The sequence below is a fragment of the Sitophilus oryzae genome, unplaced genomic scaffold (genome assembly GCF_002938485.1).
Source record: "Sitophilus oryzae breed Bouriz unplaced genomic scaffold, Soryzae_2.0 scaffold_1396_pilon_pilon, whole genome shotgun sequence".
Lineage (NCBI taxonomy): Eukaryota > Metazoa > Arthropoda > Insecta > Coleoptera > Curculionidae > Sitophilus > Sitophilus oryzae.
In genome coordinates, this window is record NW_022146055.1 from 2,438,550 (window position 1) to 2,462,022 (window position 23,473).

General features: G+C 30.8%; 1 protein-coding gene across 3 annotated transcripts in view; it reads left to right on the forward strand.

Moving 5' to 3' along the window:
• LOC115875852 overlaps nucleotides 1-23,382 on the forward strand; it is a 49,974-nt gene extending 26,592 nt beyond the window's left edge. The window contains exons 4-17 of one of the 3 annotated variants that reach the window (XM_030891385.1): nucleotides 4,894-5,123; nucleotides 5,369-5,532; nucleotides 5,677-5,803; nucleotides 6,016-6,166; nucleotides 6,235-6,409; nucleotides 10,512-10,784; nucleotides 11,573-11,719; nucleotides 13,646-13,789; nucleotides 14,096-14,318; nucleotides 14,890-15,020; nucleotides 15,842-16,076; nucleotides 19,913-20,203; nucleotides 22,269-22,407; nucleotides 22,465-23,382. In XM_030891385.1, the coding sequence (XP_030747245.1) occupies nucleotides 4,894-5,123; nucleotides 5,369-5,532; nucleotides 5,677-5,803; nucleotides 6,016-6,166; nucleotides 6,235-6,409; nucleotides 10,512-10,784; nucleotides 11,573-11,719; nucleotides 13,646-13,789; nucleotides 14,096-14,318; nucleotides 14,890-15,020; nucleotides 15,842-16,076; nucleotides 19,913-20,203; nucleotides 22,269-22,407; nucleotides 22,465-22,629 (2,595 nt within the window). In that variant the 3' untranslated portion in view covers nucleotides 22,630-23,382. Of the gene's footprint in view, nucleotides 1-4,893; nucleotides 5,124-5,368; nucleotides 5,533-5,676; nucleotides 5,804-6,015; nucleotides 6,167-6,234; nucleotides 6,410-10,511; nucleotides 10,785-11,572; nucleotides 11,720-13,645; nucleotides 13,790-14,092; nucleotides 14,319-14,889; nucleotides 15,021-15,841; nucleotides 16,077-19,912; nucleotides 20,204-22,268; nucleotides 22,408-22,464 lie in introns of all 3 variants that reach the window. The other 2 variants (XM_030891386.1, XM_030891387.1) reach the window with 2 other exon arrangements.
• The last annotated feature ends 91 nt before the right edge of the window (nucleotides 23,383-23,473 follow it).

Consider the following 23,473-nt stretch of genomic DNA (forward strand, 5'->3'; position numbering starts at 1 on the left):
ATTTGTAACCGTGTTTTTTTTTTAAACCCATCACATTTAATTGTCTTTTTCGCTTAGTGATAGCAAATAAGTATCTAAATATTCCTGGAGGCTTTAACAAACCCGAGATGAATATTATTTTTTATATTTTAAAGAAAAGGTTTTCTCTACTTTTGGACTATTACTAAGAAAGTTCTGAAATTATTATTATGTATTATTTTTTTATGTTTTTTTAAACGTCGTTTTTATCCATATTTTTATAGTTTTCAAAATACCAAAAAAATACTATCGACGCTTATTGACGTTTCCTCTTATCGCAAATAATATTGCTTGATGAATGTATTTGTTTATAAACAAAAAATGGTCTGCCGAATTCTGCCTATTCATGCGATATATTTATTTGAAGTAGTCCGTGTTTCTCAATAGACCGCAACACAATTTTAAGTTACGTTTTTTCAGAAAAGACAATAGTCGAAAATAGTATGCCACGAATCAAGATGTTTTTAATTGTCTCCTGATATCCTCTGACCCTTATTTGGCTGCATTTCGGCATATGTGGAAAAAAAGTGAATGTTTAGAGCTGGATGATGAAGCCAAAGAACTCATTTTATAGAAGATATTACTGAGTTGGTTGAGAATATGTTTTCTTACATAAATATTATTTTCTACTTTTACGTTCAGAGTTGTAATGGTGGTTTAGTTTTTTTGCTTTGTGAAATGTATATTTTTTTAATTTTATAGGTACTTCAGGTTTATTTTAGTATTGTTTAAAGTTTCTTTTAAGTATGGATATTACTTGATTTACAAAATGAAACTTTTTTACAAACTTTAATTAAATTATAAACACTTCTTCGTCTGCACGCATATAATATATTTTTTGGATCCCATTGTTAAATTAGTATCTTGTTATTTTATTTTATCACGGGGGAACTTGATTGTTTTTATTAAGAAAGGTCTAAACAAACAGCTAGTGATACAAGAAGTGATTTTTAAAGAATTTATAAACTTATCTCTTTCACCTTTCACTTGCTCGCCCAATCCAAACATTTCCCAAAACCCATCCCCCACGTTCACCCTTTAAAGAAGGGGCGTAAATTAAAATTATAAAAATATATAGATATTGTTCTTTTCGCCATAAATAAAGCAGCTGGGCTACAAATTACTTATTAATGTATTTTTTTCTATTTATGACCGCTATATCCCTGTACCTCGATCCACAGAACACACTAAAGAAGAACGCTAACTCCCATGCATTTTTTAGTTTCAAAACGGTTTCAAATTTGTAAAGAAATCTGTAATCTGTATATTCAAGTGGCGCCATCTAGCCACCCAGGATAGTAACAAAGGTGGCGGCAAATTTAAATAGATGCAATTTATTTTTAAGCAAGACGTATTGACTTGTTCGCCAGTTAGAGCCAATCAGATTTCTACAAAATAAAGTGTAGTCATCTGATTGGTCCCAAGTTGGCAAACAAGTCAAATGGTAAAAAAACAAGGATTTATATATAAAGGTTAAACCAGGTTAAACTATTGTAAAGTGTTAAATGGTTTGCTTATATCATTTTATGTGCATAAAAACCTACAATAAATAATTTATTTTAATTTACAGAAAATTATACCATGAAACATTTTACAAACAAATAAAACAACAGATTAAAAAGTATAATATTTATTTTAGTACCAGATTTAAGAACACATAACAAATATCGTTGGAATACAAAGAGAAAGTGACGTCCATTAGAAACAATGTTTTATTTACGTGTATTTTTTACATATGTACTTGAACAATTGTGTAATATCACATTGTGGAGTTTATGTACAAAAATATGGAGTTGATCAATTTTTTTTTGTAAAAATATATGACATTGTAAATATTACATTGTTAAAAAATAAAATTCACGAATATTTGGACTTGGTTAGGTTACCTCACCTCACTTTCTCGGATTATTAAATAAAATTGTTAGATAAATCAAAGACCTTTAACTTAAACCTTACCTTTAATAAAGATCTTAAAAATCAAACACAAAACAAAGTTCAAAAAAATTCAAAAATACAAAATCACGATTGTAAAATGAAGATTACAAAAAAACACAGCCAAACAACCAGAAAACAGCGAAACGCACATCTCCATTCAATTGCAAAATACAACTGAAGAGGAAGGAGGAAGCCGGAAACGGAAAACTGATTTGACATACAGAACAATGACAGAACATAATTAATAGGCCTATTAGGCAAAAAACAATTTTGTACGCAATTGTTAGGCAACTAGAAAAATTAAAATAAAAATACGCCATCTAGCGCCCCAGGAAATTACTACCCCAAAAACAGATCGTTCAAGGTCGTATATCTCAGTTGACTGGCCCTGCCTCGATCCACTCACTCGCATCACTTGCATCGCCCGTTCATAATCGAGCGATGTCGGTTATTTCAATAATCGAGTACTCGAGCGAAATTTCGTGAAAACTAGTGATCCCATCACTAGTTTTTTTCTGCCAAAACAGACCAATTTCGACCACCCTGTATATCCTGTATAATATCACATAATGCACAGTAGGTAGGTATATCTGCGCAAACCTAATGCAACCGCCCAACTACATAATTATTCGCTCCTTCCGGTATAAAACTGAAGAAATATGACGTGAGAACACACGAGATACATAATGTTTATTCTCAATGAGCTCGAACTGTATCGTTACAGCTACGTTGGGTTTGTCATTAAAAACCGAATCTTTTTTTCTACATGCCGATGTGCCGTGCGGAATACTAAAGAGGATGTAAATATGCAGGATGTGGCTGGCGTGTTTCACAGCCAAACAATCCACATTCGAAGGAACACAAAGGCCTCAGGAGGCCATCAAACTTAAGACTGGCTAGTCAGTTAGGTATTCTTCATTCAGTCGTCTTCGTATAGTTATAGCGTTAGGATTTTTTTAATTATTCTTCTTATTTATTTTAACGATTTTATTGTGGTTTTTTGAAACATTGTTGAGTTAGTGGTTGAAACAGTGAAATGGTAGAGTTTGCTTTGAATCATTCCAGTTCAGTAAGTGTTAAAATGTACAGGAATATTTTTTTAATATACAGGGTATATGTTAATATATTAAGTTTACTATTTGAGATTTTGACACCAATTTTTTTTATAAAATATTCAGACAATTTTAAAAATATTTTCATATACAGGGTGGCCCGAACTGTATTCCGGAAACTTAGGCAGCATATTCTGCAGATAAAAATAAATGAAAAAGTTCGTATAAATGTATGTCCTAAAATGCTTAGTTTCGGAGATACAGGGTGGTGAAGTTTCATTTTTATTTCGATTTTTTCCAAATAATTTATTAAGTAACGTTAATATTTAGATGAAAATTGGTGTCTAGGTGTTTTTTGATAGGAGAATTTTGATTTTGATGTCAATATGACTACTATTTGTAGGGGGCGCCACCTACATGTGTTTTAATTGCTATGAAGAGTAATAACTTTTCGTCCGTACCTGTATAAAACTACTGAGTGAATGGAGTTTTCTACGTAAAAAAGGTCTCTTGGTAAAAATCGCTACGAGCAACCGTTATCAAAATATTTAGAATGTAAATAGTCAATACATGTCATAATTGACATAAAATAAACACGTTGAGTATAGATAGTTATTTGATTGAAATAATAAATTTGTGAAATTTATATTTTTTTAAATTAATCATAAATTTGTTTGCGAAAAAATGATGATATTTATTTGATTGAGTACAATTTCTGTTGATATTTTGGCACAAAAACATTTCAAATTTATGATCTCAGTCTAATTACTATTCGGTCAACATGTTTAATTATGTCAATGATGATAGGTATTGATAATTTCGATTCCAAATATCTTGAGAACCATTACTCGTAGCGATTTTTACCAAGAGACCTTTTTTACGTAAAAAACTCCATAAATGTATATTTTTTTACTTAGTAGTTTTATACAGGTACGGATAAAAAGTTATTACTCTTCAAACCAGTTAAAAAATATGTAGGTGACGCCCTCTACAAGTAGGAGTCATATTGACATCAAAATCAGATTTCTCATATCAAAAAACTCCCAGACACTAATTTTCATCCAAATATGTTACTTCAGAAATTATTTGGAGAAAATCGAAATAAAAATGAAACTTCTACACCCTGTATCTTCGAAACTAAGCGTTTTAGGACATACATTTATATGAACTTTTTTACATATTTTTATCTGCAGAATATGCTGCCGAAGTTTCCGGAATACAGTTCGGACCACCCCACCCTGTATTTTTGCGTTATGATTTTTATAACTATTTTTCTTATTTATTTTATTTTGGTTTTTTGAGAAATTGTAGGTGAGTGTTTTCAGTATGTGTTAGATTTGAAGAAATTGAAGAATATTATTTTAATATATACGTTGTGATACAGGATGGCCTAGTGTTAAGAAAAAGTTCCATATTAAGTTCTATATTTGAGAATTTCATTCCAATCTTTTTTGTGTAACATACAGGCAATGGATGCACACATTTTTACAATATTTTCGCAAATATACAGGGCGCACCCTTTAATTATTGAATTTACCCTTTATCATGTTTCTTTTAAAATAGTGAGTAAAAATAAATCATCAAGTTTAGATTCACCTCGTATATACTATGCAAAATAATATATTTCAGTATACCTTGCAAAAAACACTATTATAAAATATTTACAATTAAAAAATACAAATGATTGGGTATTTTATTACTTTAGAAGGTGCAGAAAATTTATCAATATATACAACTTTAGTTTGAAAGTAAATTTGAATCACTCTGTATACTGACAAAACTATTTTTAAAAACTCTAATTTACTGATATACCCTGTGTAATTTAAAAATGGATTACTTTCTGTATCTGTAATACAGAAATGAATACTGAATATATTTCTTCTTACAGACTCACCCTGGATTGACTCAATCCGTGTCACAATCAGCAGAAAGTACAGCTTACAGACAACCGTACAACGTTGCACCGGACATATATGGCAACAGTGCATCTAAACAAAACGCTTGGGATTCCACGAAATCTCCATATCAACAAAAAGTTCCAGAAGAACAAAATTCACAAATTTCCCTGCAACAATCCATTGCTACTAAAACCGATATAGATAAATCAGCTAATGCAAGGTAAATGTTTACGAATATACAGGGTGCGAATATTTTAATTGATTACATATATTTTTGAATTGTTTTCGCCAAAAAATATGTTGATTTTTTTCTGTTTGATTTAGAAATGTTTTTAGAGCTGCTAGTTTATCTCATTTTTTTAGAATATTTCCTTGTTTTTTTACTGAACGTAACGCTGCCAGATCTATGTCTTAATAAATTTCTAATATTAATTAGATAATATAATTATTTATGATTAATTTTAGGGGTGTAACCAAGACCTATCATGCTATCAAGGACATTATTTCTGGAAAATTTAAGAAAGATGATTGTAAAACTGAAAAAACAAGCCTTAACAATTCTATGCAAGAACTGCGAAGATCCCAAATACTAGAAGATGGCGGCAAAGAAAAAACTCCAAATATCCAAGGTAAAAGAATCATGTTTAAATAAATAAAAAGTGAATTATCAAGAAAATCAGATAATAAAATAGATTGTTTACTGACAAGAATTGCCAACTATTACTACTAGCATTTTTTTGATTAATAATGTATCTAATATAATTATTTAACAGATTATGGACAGCCTGTTAATCAACATCACTATAACCAGCACATTCTTCAGCAACATATGATGGCTCAGCAGCAAGCTCAAGCCAAACCAAGATCGCCTCATCAGTATTCACAGTTAATGCAAGCAAGGTAAATGGAATTTTAGTTAATTCTAGTGAATATATTGTATGTTTAGTAATAATCTAATACCGTATGATCGAAAAAAATGGCGTCAAGGACGGCTGGGGATTGACAATCGGTGATAATTTTGGTGAGGTCAGTCTCTAGACGTAATTGACTCAACTTGTCAAAAATATTCAAACAGATGTATAAAATTAATTAGCTAAGAAAATTTTTGGTAGGTCTCAGGAAATACTAGCTACCAGATATGAAGAACAAATGACTTATCAGAATTATGGCAGTGGAGCTATAATGAGATCCCCACATAGAGTTGTTCAGGAGCCTCAAAGTATAGTTGATCAGAGATTCAGACAAATCCAAAATAATCGACCAGTAAGTGTATACATATTTTATAACTTATCCATACATTTGGTTTTTAACGTTGTAATAAAATATTTCAGCTACCAATTGGTAATGAAATTCCAAAAGACAGGCAAGCTGTCTTGGCAGCTTTTGAGAGGCGTAGCGCTCAACAATTGGAAAGAGATAACTTGAAACGAGGTAGTTTTGAAGCTAGAAGAACATCTTCACATCCTCAGTTACTTTTGGATGATGAAGTCAGAAGCAATAATATGGGTAAGATATTTTCTTCTCTTTCTTCTTTTTCTTTTTTCTTCTTGCCGTCTCTTTCGTGGAGGTTGGCGATCACATTGGTAAAATCTTCACGATTCTCGGCTTTCCTTATGAGTTCTTCAAAAGTTAGGTGAGTCCAGTTTCTGACGTTTCTCAACCAAGATAGTTTCTTCTTGCCAAGACCTCTCTTTCCTTCAATCTTACCCTTAACTATCAATTGTAAGACGTGGTATTTTTTATTTCTCAATATATGTCCTAAGTATGATGTTTTTCTTATTTTTATTATATTGAGCAATTCTCATTCTCTGCCTATTCTGTTGTAGACTTCGGTATGTGTGATATGGGCTGTCCATGGAATTTTAAGCATACTTCGATCGTGGCTAACGTCATATTCAAGGCCTAGTAGTCGTAAACAAACCAATTGTTTTCATTAGTTTCGCAACAAATCTGTGTTTATTACTCGTTTCTATGCTAATAAAATTATACTAAATAATTTCGAGTGAATAGTGAACTATCTAGATCCGATTCATAACATCGTACCCGCGAAAAAAAACATACTTTCGGTAAAAATTATAGTAACACCGGCGATGCCGGCTGTGTGTCCGGGCTAGGAAAAAGTTGTGGAATTTATATAAAAACATAATTAATAGCGTTAGTGTTAGTGTATAATGTTAAACCAACGTAAGTGACGTGTATTTTTATGTAAAACAGTTTTCGTTTCTTTATTTTTACTTTGTGAAATAAAAAATTCCGCGACATTGTTCTGTGTCTGTGCCTTGTAGCAGCAATTATAATAAGTCCTCAGGATCTGTCTACATTCTCTTTCCCAACAATATTAACTGTAACTAGGTCACGTCCAAAATCTACAGAACATACTGTGCCTACAATTTTTCCAAATCAACCCTCTTATGGACCCTCTGTGCATGTTCCCATAAAGAGAAAACGTCCCGATGAAAGAAAACAAGATTTGGAAATTCAGGATGAAATAAATTTTGAAAAGTATTACTATTATTATGAAATATATATTATTATTATTATGAAATGGCAATATATTTTAAAGAAATTAAATAAATTTGTACTTTATTTCAGTATTTTATATAAAAAAAATAATATCTTTATCTTTTTATTGACGATTTATGGAGATGGTTACATGATGAACATCGAACTACAAATTACTTAATGTTTTTAGTTAATTCTATCTGATATCCACATTTTTTAGATATGTTAGGCAAATTTTTACAATTATTTTTAATTAAACTTTAAAATGTATTCTGTCGTTATCATATACAATACATTTTCTTAACTTCGTCGATAAACGTATAGTTTTCAAATTTTTTAATATTTGGAAACTTTTTATCACAGGTATATTATTACTAGTTGCTAAATACTCGCTAACACAATTTTAGGACACGCTTTTTATTATCTAGATTTTATTTTGTTCATCTTATGCTGTAGTTTATTTCATATTAATATTCGTGCTTTAGATCTAAATTTTAATGCTATTCAATTACTTTAACGCGATATAATGTTAATATTATTTTTTAATACCTTTCTGTATAATATTTTTCATATTTATATCTGGCAAAACTATCAATAAATACTATTATTTATGCAAAAACTATATGCAGTACCATATGGCACAATACAAAAGCCCGACTAGTGCGGTGACGTCACAAATCGATGTCTCTGGCCTGTATGTCATGTTGGTTATGCTTCGATATATCCATGTTTCTAACGATTCGAGGCGATTCATCTGTTGAACTTTCAGTATCCATGTTTCTGCTCCGTGTAATAGGATTGACCAAACATAACACTTAACGAGCCTAATTCCCAACTCAAGGTCCAATCTGGGGTTCTGGAAAACGTTCTTCATTTTTAAAAATGCACATCCCGCTTGTTCTAGTCTGGTTTTTATTTCCACGTCGTTGTTCAAAGTGTTAACTATCCAGGACCCCAAATATTTGAACTTGTAGACCTGTTCTAAGGTATTGCCCTCTGTAAGTTATTTAGAAATTATTATATAAAATGTGTTGTAGAAAGCTGTCTTCTTTTGATATATTTTTTTAATTTTTAATATAACAATTTTTATTTAATTTAATTTAATATTTAATACAACCAAAGTCCCCAAATTTTTGTACCAAGATTGCCAGATATTATACGTAATAGTTAATAAGAACTATTCAAAACAATGCATATTTCGACCATAGGTATTTAAAATTCATTTTACAAATTAAAAATTTGTAAATTCATCTGTTCAATATCTTTGAATTGTTCTATTTTACATTTCGTTAGACTTAATTATTAGTTTGTCTCATCGTTTTATCTTTATAATTCCTCAAAAAAAGTAACATTAATCTTCTAAGTTTGGTTTATTAGTTTTCAACTATCAGTTTCAGAAAATTTTTGTAAAACTGGATTGCGCCGAAAAAGATTATAAAGACGTAAGTATTTTTTTGTTATCCTCAATCTACAACCCATTGGGGCCCACCGGCGAACAGGACCGATGCATACCATTAGTAGTTCATATATACAGGGTCCGGCAATAGTGCGTCGGACATCTGTAGCTCCTAGAATAAAAAACTTGAGAATTTTGTTTAAGTGCAAACCTAAAGTATGTACCAGGATGTATTTCAGGAAAATATTTTAACTTCTATAGAGCGGCTCAAAAAAGTGTGAGTGGACCTGGATGATTTTTTTTAAAATGGAACACCCTGTATATTATTGCATTTTTGGCTTCCTTTCAGATCACTTTACATAACCCTAAGATATAAATAAATATATTTCGATAGTTTCTGAGATATTAAAAAATAAATCAAAAATATATATTTTTCAGCCCTTCTTAAAAAAATTATTAAAAATACAAGATCTGTTCTGAAATCAAAACTATATGAGGTATTTACTTTAGAAGGTCTGTTCTTACTTTGCTATAAATATGGTAATCGTAAATCATACAGGATGTTCAATATTCAACGCCAAACTTTCTAAAATATAAAATAATTTTTCTTTGTTTTTTTAAATGGAACACGCTGTATATTATTTTTTTATTAAATGGAGAGTTTAAAGATGAACATTTTTTGTATTTAGAGTATTTCAAAATTTTTAGCAGTTTCGCAGATACACGCAGTATTATTTCATATGGCGCTTTCAATGGTAAAATACGAGAGAAAAATCATTGGGTGGCTTTGATAAAAATTTACTGTAGAAAATGCCATATGAAATATAAAACCGCAAATATCTGCGAAACCGTTAAAAATTTTGAAATACTCTAAATACAAAAAATGTTCATTTTTTAATTCTCCATCTATTGAAAAAATAATATACAGGGTGTTCTATTTAAAAAAAAACGAAGAAAAATTATTTTATATTTTAGAAAGTTTGGCGTAGAATTTTGAACATACTGTATAATTTAAGATTTTCATATTTATAGCAAAGTAAGTACAGACCATCTAAAGTAAATACTTAGTATAGTTTTGATTTCAGAACAGTTCTTGTATTTCTAATATTTTTTTATAAGAAGGGCTGAAAAATATATATTTTTCATTTATTTTTTAATATCTCTGAAACTATCGAAATGTATTTATTCATATCTTAGAGTTATGTAAAGTGATCTGAAAGGAAGCCAAAAATGCAATAATATACAGGGTGTTCCATTTAAAAAAATTCATCCAGGTCCACTCACACTTTTTTGAGCCACCCTATAGAAGTTAAAATATTTTCCTGAAATACATCCTGGTACATACTTTAGATTTGCACTTAAACAAAATTCTCAAGTTTTTTATTCTAGGGGCTACAGATGCCCGACGCACTATTGCCGGACCCTGTATATTTCTAAAAAAAATTCTCATAAACATTTTTTTTGTAACTGCTAATACTAATATAAATATGGCGCCCAACGTGGGGCACTGAAAATTTAAATATTTAAAATTTCAACCAATTTTTTTTAATAGTTTCTAAAAGTATATTTAAATTTGTATTTCTTCTAGATTTGTTTACGCCTTATAATTTAGTTTTATTTTTGTGCTGAGATGTTTTTTTTATTAATATAGACCCGCACTGGTATTAAAAGCATATCCTTTACTTTTATAAAGTACAATTTGCTTTTCAGGTAGTGGATTTCAACACCAAGAACAAGTACCAAACTATACAAGGAGAGGTTCCCAAAATAATCTCCTTGAAACAGGATTGCCAATAGCTTTTGCGTCTAATCAAAGACCGGATAATGGATTGGAAAGTGACGATGGTGGATTTTTGAAAAGATCAGAGTCGAAAGAAACTTGTTTGGAAAGAGGGCAAGCTATCCAGAAAAATACAGCTGGTGGTGAAAAAGTAACAGAAGCATTGCAAGGAAATTCCAGAAAAAAATTAGAGGTGGAAATAGGTAATGTCCAGTTTTATTTTATTATATTTCGGTTAAACATTTTAACTATTGTTAACATATTACTCCTCTGAATTAACTTTGTCACTAACATCTATTGATTGTGATCTGCTAAAATGAATCAAGGTAATGGTTGAACATAATTATAACTTTCTGTATATTCACACTGAATGAAACAGACAATATATTTACTCGTTAAACACGGAAGGGAGTGTTATTTTTTTAGTTTTTTTGTTTATTTTATAATTGGTTTTATTCAAAGTGGTATGTATATATCTGGACATACCTACATTACGTCTGAACTTATTGCGCGTTTATTATTATAAATCTTAGAAAGAAAGATACTTTAGAAATAGTATGGTAACTTTAGAAATCCATAGTTGTACCTTTTATGAGAACTCTACTTTTTTAGAGTTTTAATTAATAACTAAGTAAAAAAATTAATTGACAATCAACATAAAACAAAACCAGTAAATTATTGGTCTCGTTAATTTTGTTGATATACTCCTTCCTTAGTCTTTTTATTCAGTGGTAAATAACATATCTACGTCATCAATTCTATTAATATTTTCTCTTGTTCAATTATTTCCTTAAAATTAGACCTAAGTACTTGGTACAGAAAATATATACAGGGTGTTTCAAATTTTATTTAATTATATCTTAACATTAGAGCATATTAGTAAGTAGAACCTCCTTCTCCAGGACATACAGTAGGATTTTGATAACATTAAAATTAGATAAGTTTGATAAAATAATTTGACGCCCTGTATGTATAACTTGGTGGTTTACAGGCAAGATCGAAGGTGTCTATAACTTGAATCATCGTTTAACATTCGGGTGCGATGGACTAACAGAAACTGCTCATCATACTCAAACTAATTGTGTAAATAAAATGCCTGCTTGTAGTTCAGCTACAAGCTCTGACTATGACAAAACAGGTAATGGATATTTTTAGAGCATCTTTTCATTGCAATTTTAAGTTTTTAAAAAATTATTAAGTACGTAAAAAAGTTTAACGTAAAGTGTGTTGGTGTTTTGTGGTAAATTACGGTTTTATTTTTCTGTTGTTACATATCACTAAAAGTATTAAAAAAAATGTATTATTAAATACCCTTTTAAAATGTAATAAACTCACCGGCAAAAAAACGGCCACTAAAAACTAGTCCCAATTTCAAAGTTGGATTTCTCGCGAACCACTTATTAGATTTTGATGATTTTTCTTTTAAATTGTAAATTAATTCCTTCTTAACGGATGCTACGTCAGAAATTTTTATTCCAAATTTATTTTGAGCATATACAGGGCACAACAATAAGACGAAGTTTTTTGCCCGAACTTTGTAACACCCTGTAGGGTGCAGCAGCTGTAGTAGCTATTGCTAAATCAAATCACATTGTAGCCTCATCTTTTGTGAGCATTTTGTTTTTTTAATCACGACATTATCTCTCTTTTTATTGGAGATAGGCTGCTTTAAAACGAACGTCTCGGAAAAATGCTTCGCAGGCAGAAAGTTTTATGTGTAAATAATCAAGGCGATATAGGCAAAAACGGATTTATGAGTATTTGCAATATCACAACAACGGTTGTCAAATTAAAAAATGCCATTATCTGTGACGGATGTTGCTCGTATTGTGGCTTTTATTGAGGATGGCCGAAGTCAACGTTATGTGTCCGATACCCTGGGCATACCTCGAACAACAGTCCAGGATGCCTGGAATCGGTATATGGAAACGGGGAATTTCACCAGGCGAGTGGGTTCCGGAAGAAATCGGAAGACAAATGCAATTGACGACCACTTTATTGTCCTGAATAATTTACGAAATCGTAGAATTACAGAGTTTCAGATTCAACATCTGCTACAAGCCGTGCGTAGAACTCAAGTCAGTGAGAGAACAATCCAACGCAGACTAAAAGAAAACAGCTTGTCTGCAAGGAGACCTGCCACAGGACCCCAGCTACTTCCAAGACATCGTTGAGCACGTCTTCAGTTTGCGCGTTTACATGTGAATTGGTTTGGTGGCGGTTTTGCCTGCAAAGCATTTTTCCGAGACGTTCGTTTTAAAGCAGCGTATCTCCAATACGAACAGAGATAATGTCGTGATTAAAAAAATAAAATGCTCACAAACGATGAGGCTACAATGTGATTTGATTTAGCAATAGCTACTACAGTTGTTGCACCCTACAGGGTGTCACAAAGTTTGAGCAAAAACCTTCGTCTTATTGTTGTGCACTGTATATGCTCAAAATAAATTCGGAATAAAAATTTCTGACATAGCATCCGTTAAGAAGGATTTAATTTACAATTTAAAAAAAATATCAAAATTTAATAAGTGGTTCGCGAGAAATCCAACTCTGAAATTGGGACTAGTTTTTAGTGGCCGTTTTTTTTGCCGGTGAGTGTATATAACAGGAACTATGATGAGATTTATTTGTAAAAAGTGTCACCAGTAGAATGACTAGGTAGGTTCTAGAGCACGCAATAAGGAGATGGCCGTGATTTTTAATTTATCAGATTTTGTTAGAACACATAAAAACTTGATTAATCAACATCTGATCACTGATGAGAAGGAGTGAAGCCTGGGGTGTGATTTCTACGATTTATTGTAGTTTTTAACAAGTGTTCAAGCATTAGTCGATTTAAGATAAATTATTCCAATTGTTGTTCTTCTTAGTTATGTTTCATTTCTGTTTCAAAGTGATATCAGTTTTATATTAGTAGTCAGACTTTAGTTAATTTAATTATTTGATTAATAAAAGTTGAAATAATTAATTACAGCTATCTTCCAGTATATTAAGTGGTCTAAAACTGGGCTAGGTCTTCTACTGTCATTCTGTATATTTTACTTTATATTCTTGAAATTCTTAGGTGAAAGGACATCTAATATTGATTCCGGCAGAGGAAGTGCAGCATACAGCAGCGGACGTCGACTGCCAATGGATGATCTTCAAAACACTGATGTAGAAATAACTGGAGATCAAACCAAACAATACGGTGACATATCAAACCAAGGTATATTTTCTAAATTTAAATGAAAGGTGTCCGGTGGCGTAGAGGTACAGCTCTCGTCTACCAATCTCAAGGTTGTCGGTTCGAATCCTACACTCGGCATTTCATCAGCCGACTATTTTTAATAAAATAAGAATAGTTTGGATACCAAGGTCGACTCAGCCTTAAATGAGTACTTGGGATTCACAATCCTGAGGTAATGATAGGCGGTTACCTTGCTACTCCCAAGGCGTTAAAAGCTATATACGGGAGCTATTATTATTATAAATGAAAGACGTTAATATATTCTTATATTTTATTGTTCAGCAGATCATGATTCGGAATGGGTTGACATCGTTGAACATGAACTGAGGCATATCTTAGAACCAAAACTGCAAGAACTGTCACTGCAGAATAATAACCCTGCTATTGCAAATTCTACCGTTAGTGAGAGTATATCTTCCATGACACCTCCGCTACTTCCATTGTCAGTGGCTGAGAATTCATCTCCTACCATGACGCCAAGAAATATGGCTCATTACAAACATAGCAGGTAAATTTCCTCAGAAGTGTGTTTTTTAAATATATATTTTCTAAAACAGTAACTTTATACAGGGTGAGTTTTAAATAAGTACAAATATTTTTAGGGGTGATAGGTACCGTGAATCATCCTTTACTATGTTCGTACGTACTTGTCTTCACAGGTTTGTTTTGGACGCGATGTCGCGCTGTTTGCTAGCCGCTATCCTCATCACTCCACTATGTTCTTAGCCTATGAAGTTTTTTTTGCGAAAAAAAACTGAAAATTTAGAATATTACGTTTTTTAATTTTTCGTTAAAAACATTTAATTTTTGGTTAAAAACATAATATCTTGATAATATGACTACATAGGTTGTAGATTAAATAATTTAGAATAATGAAAACCCAGAAAAAATTCAGTGATTCTCAAAATTTAGGCAAAAAAGCATTTTTTTAATATTTAACGTGTTTGAAAAACGGTCAAGAAAAATATGTTTCTTTTATCGAGATCTACCAGCCCTGAAAATTGCACTTAATTTAAGACTCTGTATTGTAATTTAATAATGCTAGGTATTTATATTTACTTGAATATATATTTTCCTAGTTTACATTATGATGGTAAATTGGATTATGAGAAAAACGGCATGAATGGCAAACCCAGATATTTGGATAGTTCCCAGAAATACAAGTCTTCTCGTAAAGTTGATCCTAACACTATACTCAGAGGAAAACAAAGTGAGTAAATAAAAAATATAGTACCTAGTACCTTTACACTTTTTATTTAAATTATTTTGCTGTAGGTGTCTCTGATTAAATATAATGTGCAATTTTTCTGAGAGTCTGACATGTTTGAAAAAGTGACATGTAATGCTGTTTTAATACAAATGTTATTTTCAATTTATTTCTGTAATCTCTACATTTTCCTCAATAGCCTGCAGATTTTGTGGACCAGAGGATATTGGTACCTAGGTATCAAGTTTACAATGATTTGCTTATCTTTAAATCAAATGTTGTTTGGTGTTTGCGCGATCCTTACTACTCTTTTTTTCTCGCTAGCTCGTGTGTCATGGCATGTCGTGTCAAGGCTTTGGTGTATCACGGCCTTGAATTTTCACTCCCATAGCGCGTAAAGAAGTTTCGCTTCAAAAATGATTTAATGGAAAATCATAAACTTTTAGTTTTTACAACTAAAATAGAAATTTCTAAAAATTTAATGAGTTCTCTAAAATGTTTCATATAAATTTTATTTCAAAATAAAGTAGGAAAATGTTATTAATGTTTTAAAATTTCTACGGGATTTACTATGTTGAGGTAGGCGATAGGGTAACTTATTATTTAATAAGTTGTAAGAATTAAAATAATACTCACACGACAGACTTGATAAACTTTTCTAAACAGTTTTATACGTCTCTTGTCAAATAATCTAAATAAAAAGTTTGATTAAATTATTTGTGGTAAACCTACTTATATTTATTAATAATTATAAAGTGTGTCTCATATGTTCATGAATTATGATACAACTGAAGTATTTATGCATATTTTTTTTATTTGAATAGTATTTGGTTTGGACAACACCGATCTAACATCAACAACTACCAGATCACTAGATCTGGAATCAATGCTTGAAGGTCAGACTGATTCAGATGGCGATTTAAGCATGGCAGATGCCAAAACTATCAGAAAACAGTTGGAAGGTTTAGAAACCATGTATTCGGAAGTTCTGAAATTGTTAGGAGTAAACAAGAAAACTGGAAGGTACCAACCTTCGGATCCAAAGTGTAGTAAAAGAAGGTATGTGTTATTTCTTATTTCTCCCCTTTCCCCTTAAGAGTCCATTTCTTCAGTCCGAAAAAGTGGCAAAATAAGCGTTTGGCATTTAACGTTTTATCATAGTATAAGGAAACTAGTAGATTTACTCCTTGTCAAATCCTTTGTTCTTTTTCTGCCACTTTATATGACCTTGTTCTCGCCTCCCGTGACCACTGACGTAGCTGTATAGTTGTGGTCTATTAACTAGGCAAAGTATAGTCGTGGCACTCGCCGTAGTTTCACAGATATGTATTTACAAAAATAGGAGTTCCCAATCAAATAAAATAAAATAAATTAATCATCGAGTAAAAACTTGCTTGAAAACAAAATGTTTTCACATTTCGTGTAGGTAACAATTCTTCTGTATCTGAAAATCTTCTGATGGGAAGAAATGCGGAAAATATATATAATGACATATTTTTATATTATTACCTATTTCAGAGATTTTCTACAATTTTCTGTAAATAACTGGATTCTATTTAAAGCACACTGCGGTGTTGCCATTCTATTTCTTATTTACTAAAACTTTGGTTAAAAACATTATATTTAAAAAGTGGCAAAAAACTAGAGTGAATATAACTTTATTAATACTTAGCCATGTTTTCTTAAACATGACAAGGACACCAAAATAAATTCGTGTAGAAAAATTTACATACCAAACCAAACCAAACACCTAGTGTATTATTTTTCTTTCAGATGTAGAATTAAAAAGTGAACATTTTTTGTATTTAAAGTGTTCTTAAATTTTTAGGCGTTTTGCAAATACTTTCTGTATTTTATTACATATGCGATTTTCAACGATAAAATATCAGACAAAGATCATATTAGGTGGCTTTGATAAAAATTTACTGTTGAAAGGGCTATATGTAATATAATACTGCGAATATCTGCGAAACCGTTAAAAACTTAGAGAAACACTTTAAATAAAAAAATGTTCACTTTTTAATTCTGCATCTGACCGAAAAATAATATACAGAATGTTGCATTTAAAAAAATTGAGATATACCATTTTAAATATTCCGATTTTGGTGACGCCATCGCCATAAAAATACCCTATATAGAATAATCTATATAGAATGATGTAAAATAATTAAAAAAATAAAATTAACTTTACCATAACTTTTTTGTGACACCCTGTATATAACGAAATATTTTAGGATACGACCCTTTATAAACCTTGAAACATATGAATAAAACTTTTTTCACATCTTCGACAAGAACGACGATATTGGACTTCTTCGCAATAATGGGCCACTCTGTATATTTACTGTGGTTTAAAGCTAGGTGTGGCACTTTTCTTCCCTCAAATAGAAACTCAATATTTTATCTATAATATTTTGAATATTGTTATATTACGACCACTTATAATAAAAAATAAATAAAATAAAAAAAAAACATAAAAAAATACAGTCCATTAAATTTATAATAGATTATGCTATTATAAAATTCTTTCATTTAAAAAATATGAATAATTTGCGGAGACTTTAGATGTACAAAATATTTACTCTAAAATTGTTTCAAAAACCAATCTATATAAATTATCTCGTAAATTATTATTGGAATGAAAATTTTATGGCAAATCCCATGACCAAAGAATATTTTCATGCGCATATTTGAGACAACCTGTATATCTAAAAAACTATTTCTAAGATTTGTCCACATGCTAAAAAAAATAATAACATTTAATTAATTACATAATATCTCAGCTTCTAAAATAAACAAATATAATTAAATGTTTATTGATAATTACTATCAGCTTGCCGATTTACATCCGATGGAAATCTAAAAAAACTCAAAGAACAATTTTTTGAATTATTACTACAATTAATAGCAGCATACAGTAAGGCACTCATTTTTTGTCAATCCGTCTCTGTGCTGGGACGCAACGCTCGAACCTCGCAGCTCGACGGACGGAATTCAACTGAAACCACAAAACACATACACAAGAAGAAGTGCGAGCGCCTTGCTAAATATTGGAAAGTGAAATTGACGTTTAAATTTGACACTGTTGACAAGTCTACTGCTACTAGCGCCCACAATATCGCTTGTAGGAACTACGGACTAGATTGTCACGCATGGCGGGAAGTTCAAAAACATAAAAAAATTTAATTCTTCGTTTATTTTTAATTAATTATGACACATAAAAACACAAAAAATATATTTAATAACAATATCAAATATACAACAGAAATTAATTTCACCACAATAAATTAATAAAATTAAAAGAATAATGTTACAAGTAGATCAAGAGACAAAATTAATTATAACAAAACTGAAAAATGGCGTCATAGATGGCTTAGAAATGAAGATATATATCATAATTTTGAAAGTAAAATTATATGGGAAATGTCATCGATCATCATTTTTAAGTAATGTTACAAGTAGATCAAGAGACAAAATTAATTATAACAAAACTGAAAAATATGGCGTCATAGATGGCTTGGAAATGAAGATATATATCATAATTGTGAAAGTAAAATTATATGGGAAATGTCATCGATCATCATTTTTAAGTAATGTTACAAGTAGATCAAGAGACAAAATTAATTATAACAAAACTGAAAAAAATGGCGTCATAGATGGCTTAGAAATGAAGATATATATCATAATTTTGAAAGTAAAATTATATGGGAAATGTCATCGATCGTCATTTTTAAGCCAACTGGATGACTATTTTAAACATACAAGCTGAGTTCGTTCATAGTGCTCTGAGAAATCTAGATAAACAAAGAATAATAAATTAAAAGTATTCCAGGGGAAAGGAGAGGAAAAACCTGTATCGTCTCTGATATCTGTCAGGGTATTGTTGAAAGTGTCATCTTTTTGCTCAAAGTTTTCAGGTCGATCAAAAAGATGACATTTACAACAATACTTTGCCGTAACTTTCACAAATATCAGAGAGAGTACAGGTATTGCCTCTCTTTTCCTCTGGGATGCTGTTTATCTATATTTCTCAGAGCATAATGCCAAACACGACTACAGTATATAATAATTTCAATATCCTAAGTAGTTTAATATCCTAAGTTGCCAGTTCTCCCATAAGAAGTGTCATCCACCTGACTGAAACGCTTTACAAGCTGCCGATATTCGACAGCTTGCAAAAACTGGTGCAACGAGTGCAACTACTCTTTTCCTTAAACTATGGTTTTATGTAAACCTGGCTAGGTATTTTTACACAAATGAAGAAGGAAATTAAAGATAAAGGATTATACTATATCCGTATTGTAACACATTTTTGACAACTTCTTTTTTTTAAGATTTTGATGGTCAAAAAGCGACAAAATATTCCTTATGTTTGGACTAAATTTTCTCGAAAATAAAGCCATAATTTAAAATTCCGTTACATTACGGAAATAGATTGAAGTTTTGTGATACAGTGATATATAATTTATATGGTTTTGTAACAAATTGCTCGCTATTTTATGGCAAATGCTGAAGCTCTGCAAATCTTAATCAAGCCTTAATCAAAGTACGTGTGTTTGGAATTTTGGATGTAGCTTAACACAACAGGGTCGGGTTAATCCTTAGGCAGATTTCTGAAAAATAATATAGATTTCCTTCGGCCACACACCCGCTTTACCCGACCCCTGAGAACGACCCGAAAGTATAGCGTAATAGACTCTTAATGTTGCTTGCTTATAAGAGTATAAATTTTCAAAACTTACTTCTCAGTGCTCAGTTACATCCCTTAAGGAGTTTTTACTGTTTAACAAATATGGTCTGCTTATCCTCGATTTTGAAGATTCTCCCTTTGCTGGTACATTGTTGTCTGTTTAATTATAAAAGATCTTTCCATTAATAGCATATTGTTCACATAGGTATGGTAGCATGTCTTCTCTCATATCGTCCTCAGTCAGCTCCATTCGAAGAGAAAGAAGAAGTACCAGGTGCATCCCAGAGGACCGCAGACGGGGTGCCGGAGGTCGTGGGGAACCCCGAGCTACAGCCAGGAGATTCCAGAGACTTGAGGCTCACGTAGTAACGTTGGCTCGAAGTGTGGCTCACTTATCCAGTGAGATGAGGACTCAGCATATGGTCACGCAGGAAATGGAAGCTGTAAGGCAGGAAGTGGCAGCTCTGAGGGCACAGACCAACATGCTTAATATAAGGTAAGCGTAAATTTCAATGTTATTTAATCAATTATTAAATTTGTAACTAATTGTTTTATATGCACTTTCTGCATGATAAATAATATTTTTAGTAATTTAACGCAAATATAACTTTAATGAAAGAAATTATAAGAATATTTGCCTGATGGAAATTTTTATATTCCAATATACACTCAGATGCAAAAAAACGCAACGTAGAATTTTTTTGTCAAGTTTAAAGTGTTACATTTTTTTACTTTTAGCCCTCATGAATTTTTCATCAAACTGTATATAAATCTACTAGCGTGTACGAGCGACTTCGTTCGCGTCGAATTAATCATTTGTAATGGTGATAATAAAGCAAAGCAAGAATTTCCATTAACATACAAACTGGATAAAATTTTCTCACATTTATGTCAGCATGAGAAAAACGATATGGCCATATTATTATATAACTTGGTAATAATTGAGGGGTAGTTTCATCTCGTTGGAATTTGACTTTCGAAAAATCCGTTTGCCAAAAATAAGCTTTTTACGTCAAGCAGTTTAAGCAGAATCGTGGTTAAGAAATTACCTAACTTTTTGGTAACTTTAATAACACCCTGTATATTTTTTTAAAAAATTTCAAAATATGTATAAAAACCAAATAAATTATGCTTGTCCAAGCGTTTTCCCGAAAGACTAACCGTTTTTTAAATAACAAATATTGTAATATTCAAGGGGCGTTTTCACCCTCTTGAAATTTGAGATTCGAGAAACCCCTCCTTATCGAACCTCTACACCCCACAGTCAATCCGTTTACCAAAAATCACCTTTAAACGTCAAGCAGTTTAAGCAGAATCGTGATTACTCAATGGTGATATTTTATGAAACACCCTGTATAAATTTATAAAAAATCTAAAAAATATGTAAAACAACACAATAAAATATACGTGTTTAAGAGTTTTTCCGAAAAACTCACCGGTTTTTAAATAAAAAATATTTTAATATTTGAGGGATAGTTCCACCCCCTTAGAATTCGAGTTTCGAAAAATCCCTTCTTATCGAACCTCTACACCCTAAAGTCAATCTGTTTTCCAAAAATCAGCTTTTTACGTCAAGCGCTTTAAGCAGGATCGTGATTAATCAATGACCAGATTTTTCGAAACACCCTGTATACATTTTTAAAAAATCTTAAAATATATAAAAAAACAAAATAAAATATACGTGTTTAAGCGTTTTTTTTTTGGAAACTTGACCGTTTTTTAAATAAAATATATGGTATTTGGTGGTTTCACCCTCTTGGAATTGGAATTTCGAAAAACCCCTTCTTATCGAACCTCTACACCCTAGAATCAACCTGTATGCCAAAATTGAGCTTCTTACGTTGAGTGGTTTGAGCAGGATCGTGATTAATCATCACTTAAGGATTTTATATATTAGTATAGATAAATTATAGCACATAGCAGTAATGAGGCTGCAAATATATTGTGATATGTTTTACCACTCTTCTTCAAAGACCAAGCGAATATTCATAATGTCGGTTATCTTCAACAAGATTAATGACTTTTGCGCAATCATAGACACTAAGAACCATATTCAATTCTACACAACAATAATCACCAAAGCGTCATTGTGAAGAATAACATTAAAAAAAACGATATATTGAAAAAATTGCAAATGTGGCAAATTCATTTTGCTCTTAAAAATTAACAAAGGCATGTGTTGACATGAGTCAAAAACAAAATATTTGAGAGACATATAATATATAATATCTGACCGAAAAATAATATTTTAGGAAAATTTGCTCACGAAATTACTGCACAGTGTGTTTGAAAGCTAGAGTACAAAACAGCTCTTCGCTTAACCCTGTATAATAAGTCAAATACTAAAGTTTATAATAAACTGAGTTTACGAATTACAGTTGATATATTTATATACAGATTGCTAAAAAATCAATGAAATAGGGATAAAAATAAAAAAAATATAACATTTTAAACTTGACCAAAAATTTCTTGGTCGCTTTTTTTTGCTTCTCACTACTATAAACGAGAATAGAACACTCTGTAAATAAAAAAGTAAATTATTGTATTTTTTTTAATACTAGATCACAGTCAGCTTTAAGACCAACAACTAATAGAGACCTGCCTAGTTTAGCCAATCCAACGAGGGTTAAGAAGCTAACCAAGTTTTTTGGAGATGAACCACCCTTACTACGATTATTTTTGAGGAAATTAGGTTACGAGGTAAGTCGATACTATATTTATATTTTGTCATAAAATTCATCTAAGTATTTTTTTAAGAAATACGCCACTACTTTTGAAAACGAAAAAATCGGCATGATCGAACTGCCCTATTTGACAGAAGACCGCCTTCAAAAAATGGGTATTCCTTTAGGACCCAGGCTTAGAATAATGCAAGAAGCACAAATATCTGTATGTAAAGAAAACACACTCTGTATTGTATAAGTGTATAAGTGTATAAGTATATAATTGCATAAAAAAATATGTCACACTTTTTAAACTTAAAACTTTCACATACTTTTTCCCAAATTTAAAACAAAAAAAAACAGTTCCTATGATGTATACCTACTTAAATATGTTTATTTTTATAAATAACTAAGTCTGGAATACGTTAAAACCAGTGGCTAAAGAATACAAGGACGAACTTATAAATTAGTATCGAATAATAATTTTAAAAAATATTTATGACACAATTAAAATAGTAATTTTTATTTAATTCTGCATTTTTCTGTATTAATCCTCAGATACGGCACTGTCCAAATAGCATTGGTGTCAACTGGTAACACTTTGGTTCCTGGTGATATTGGTCCTTGTATTCTTTAGTCATGGGTTAAAATATTTTTATTCAACATTGTTTATATATAATACGTACTTTTTCTTAAATACAATAATTTATATTTATACCAAATCATAGAGTCTCTTTAAAATAATTTCTTCTTTAAAATTTCTGTACAGATATCTATTATCTTATCTTGCCATAAAATTTGTTGAGTGTTGAGTAAAAGTTTGAGTCTTCTATACAACTAAGCATTGAATGTACAAAAGAAAATTAGAAATTTAAGAAATTAGAAAATTAATAGCAATAATGATGTCCGTCCATTTTATCAAAAAATTAATGACTGATTTGTTAAAAATAAAGTATTTTTAATATAATACTTAAAAAATGTTATTTATAAGAAAAGCTCAGTTCTATGTAAACCAAAGAATCAGTTGTTGTAAATATTTTTATATAACAAATAAATATATTTAGTTGTAACAGTTTGTTTTAATTTTCCAAGTATATTTTTTA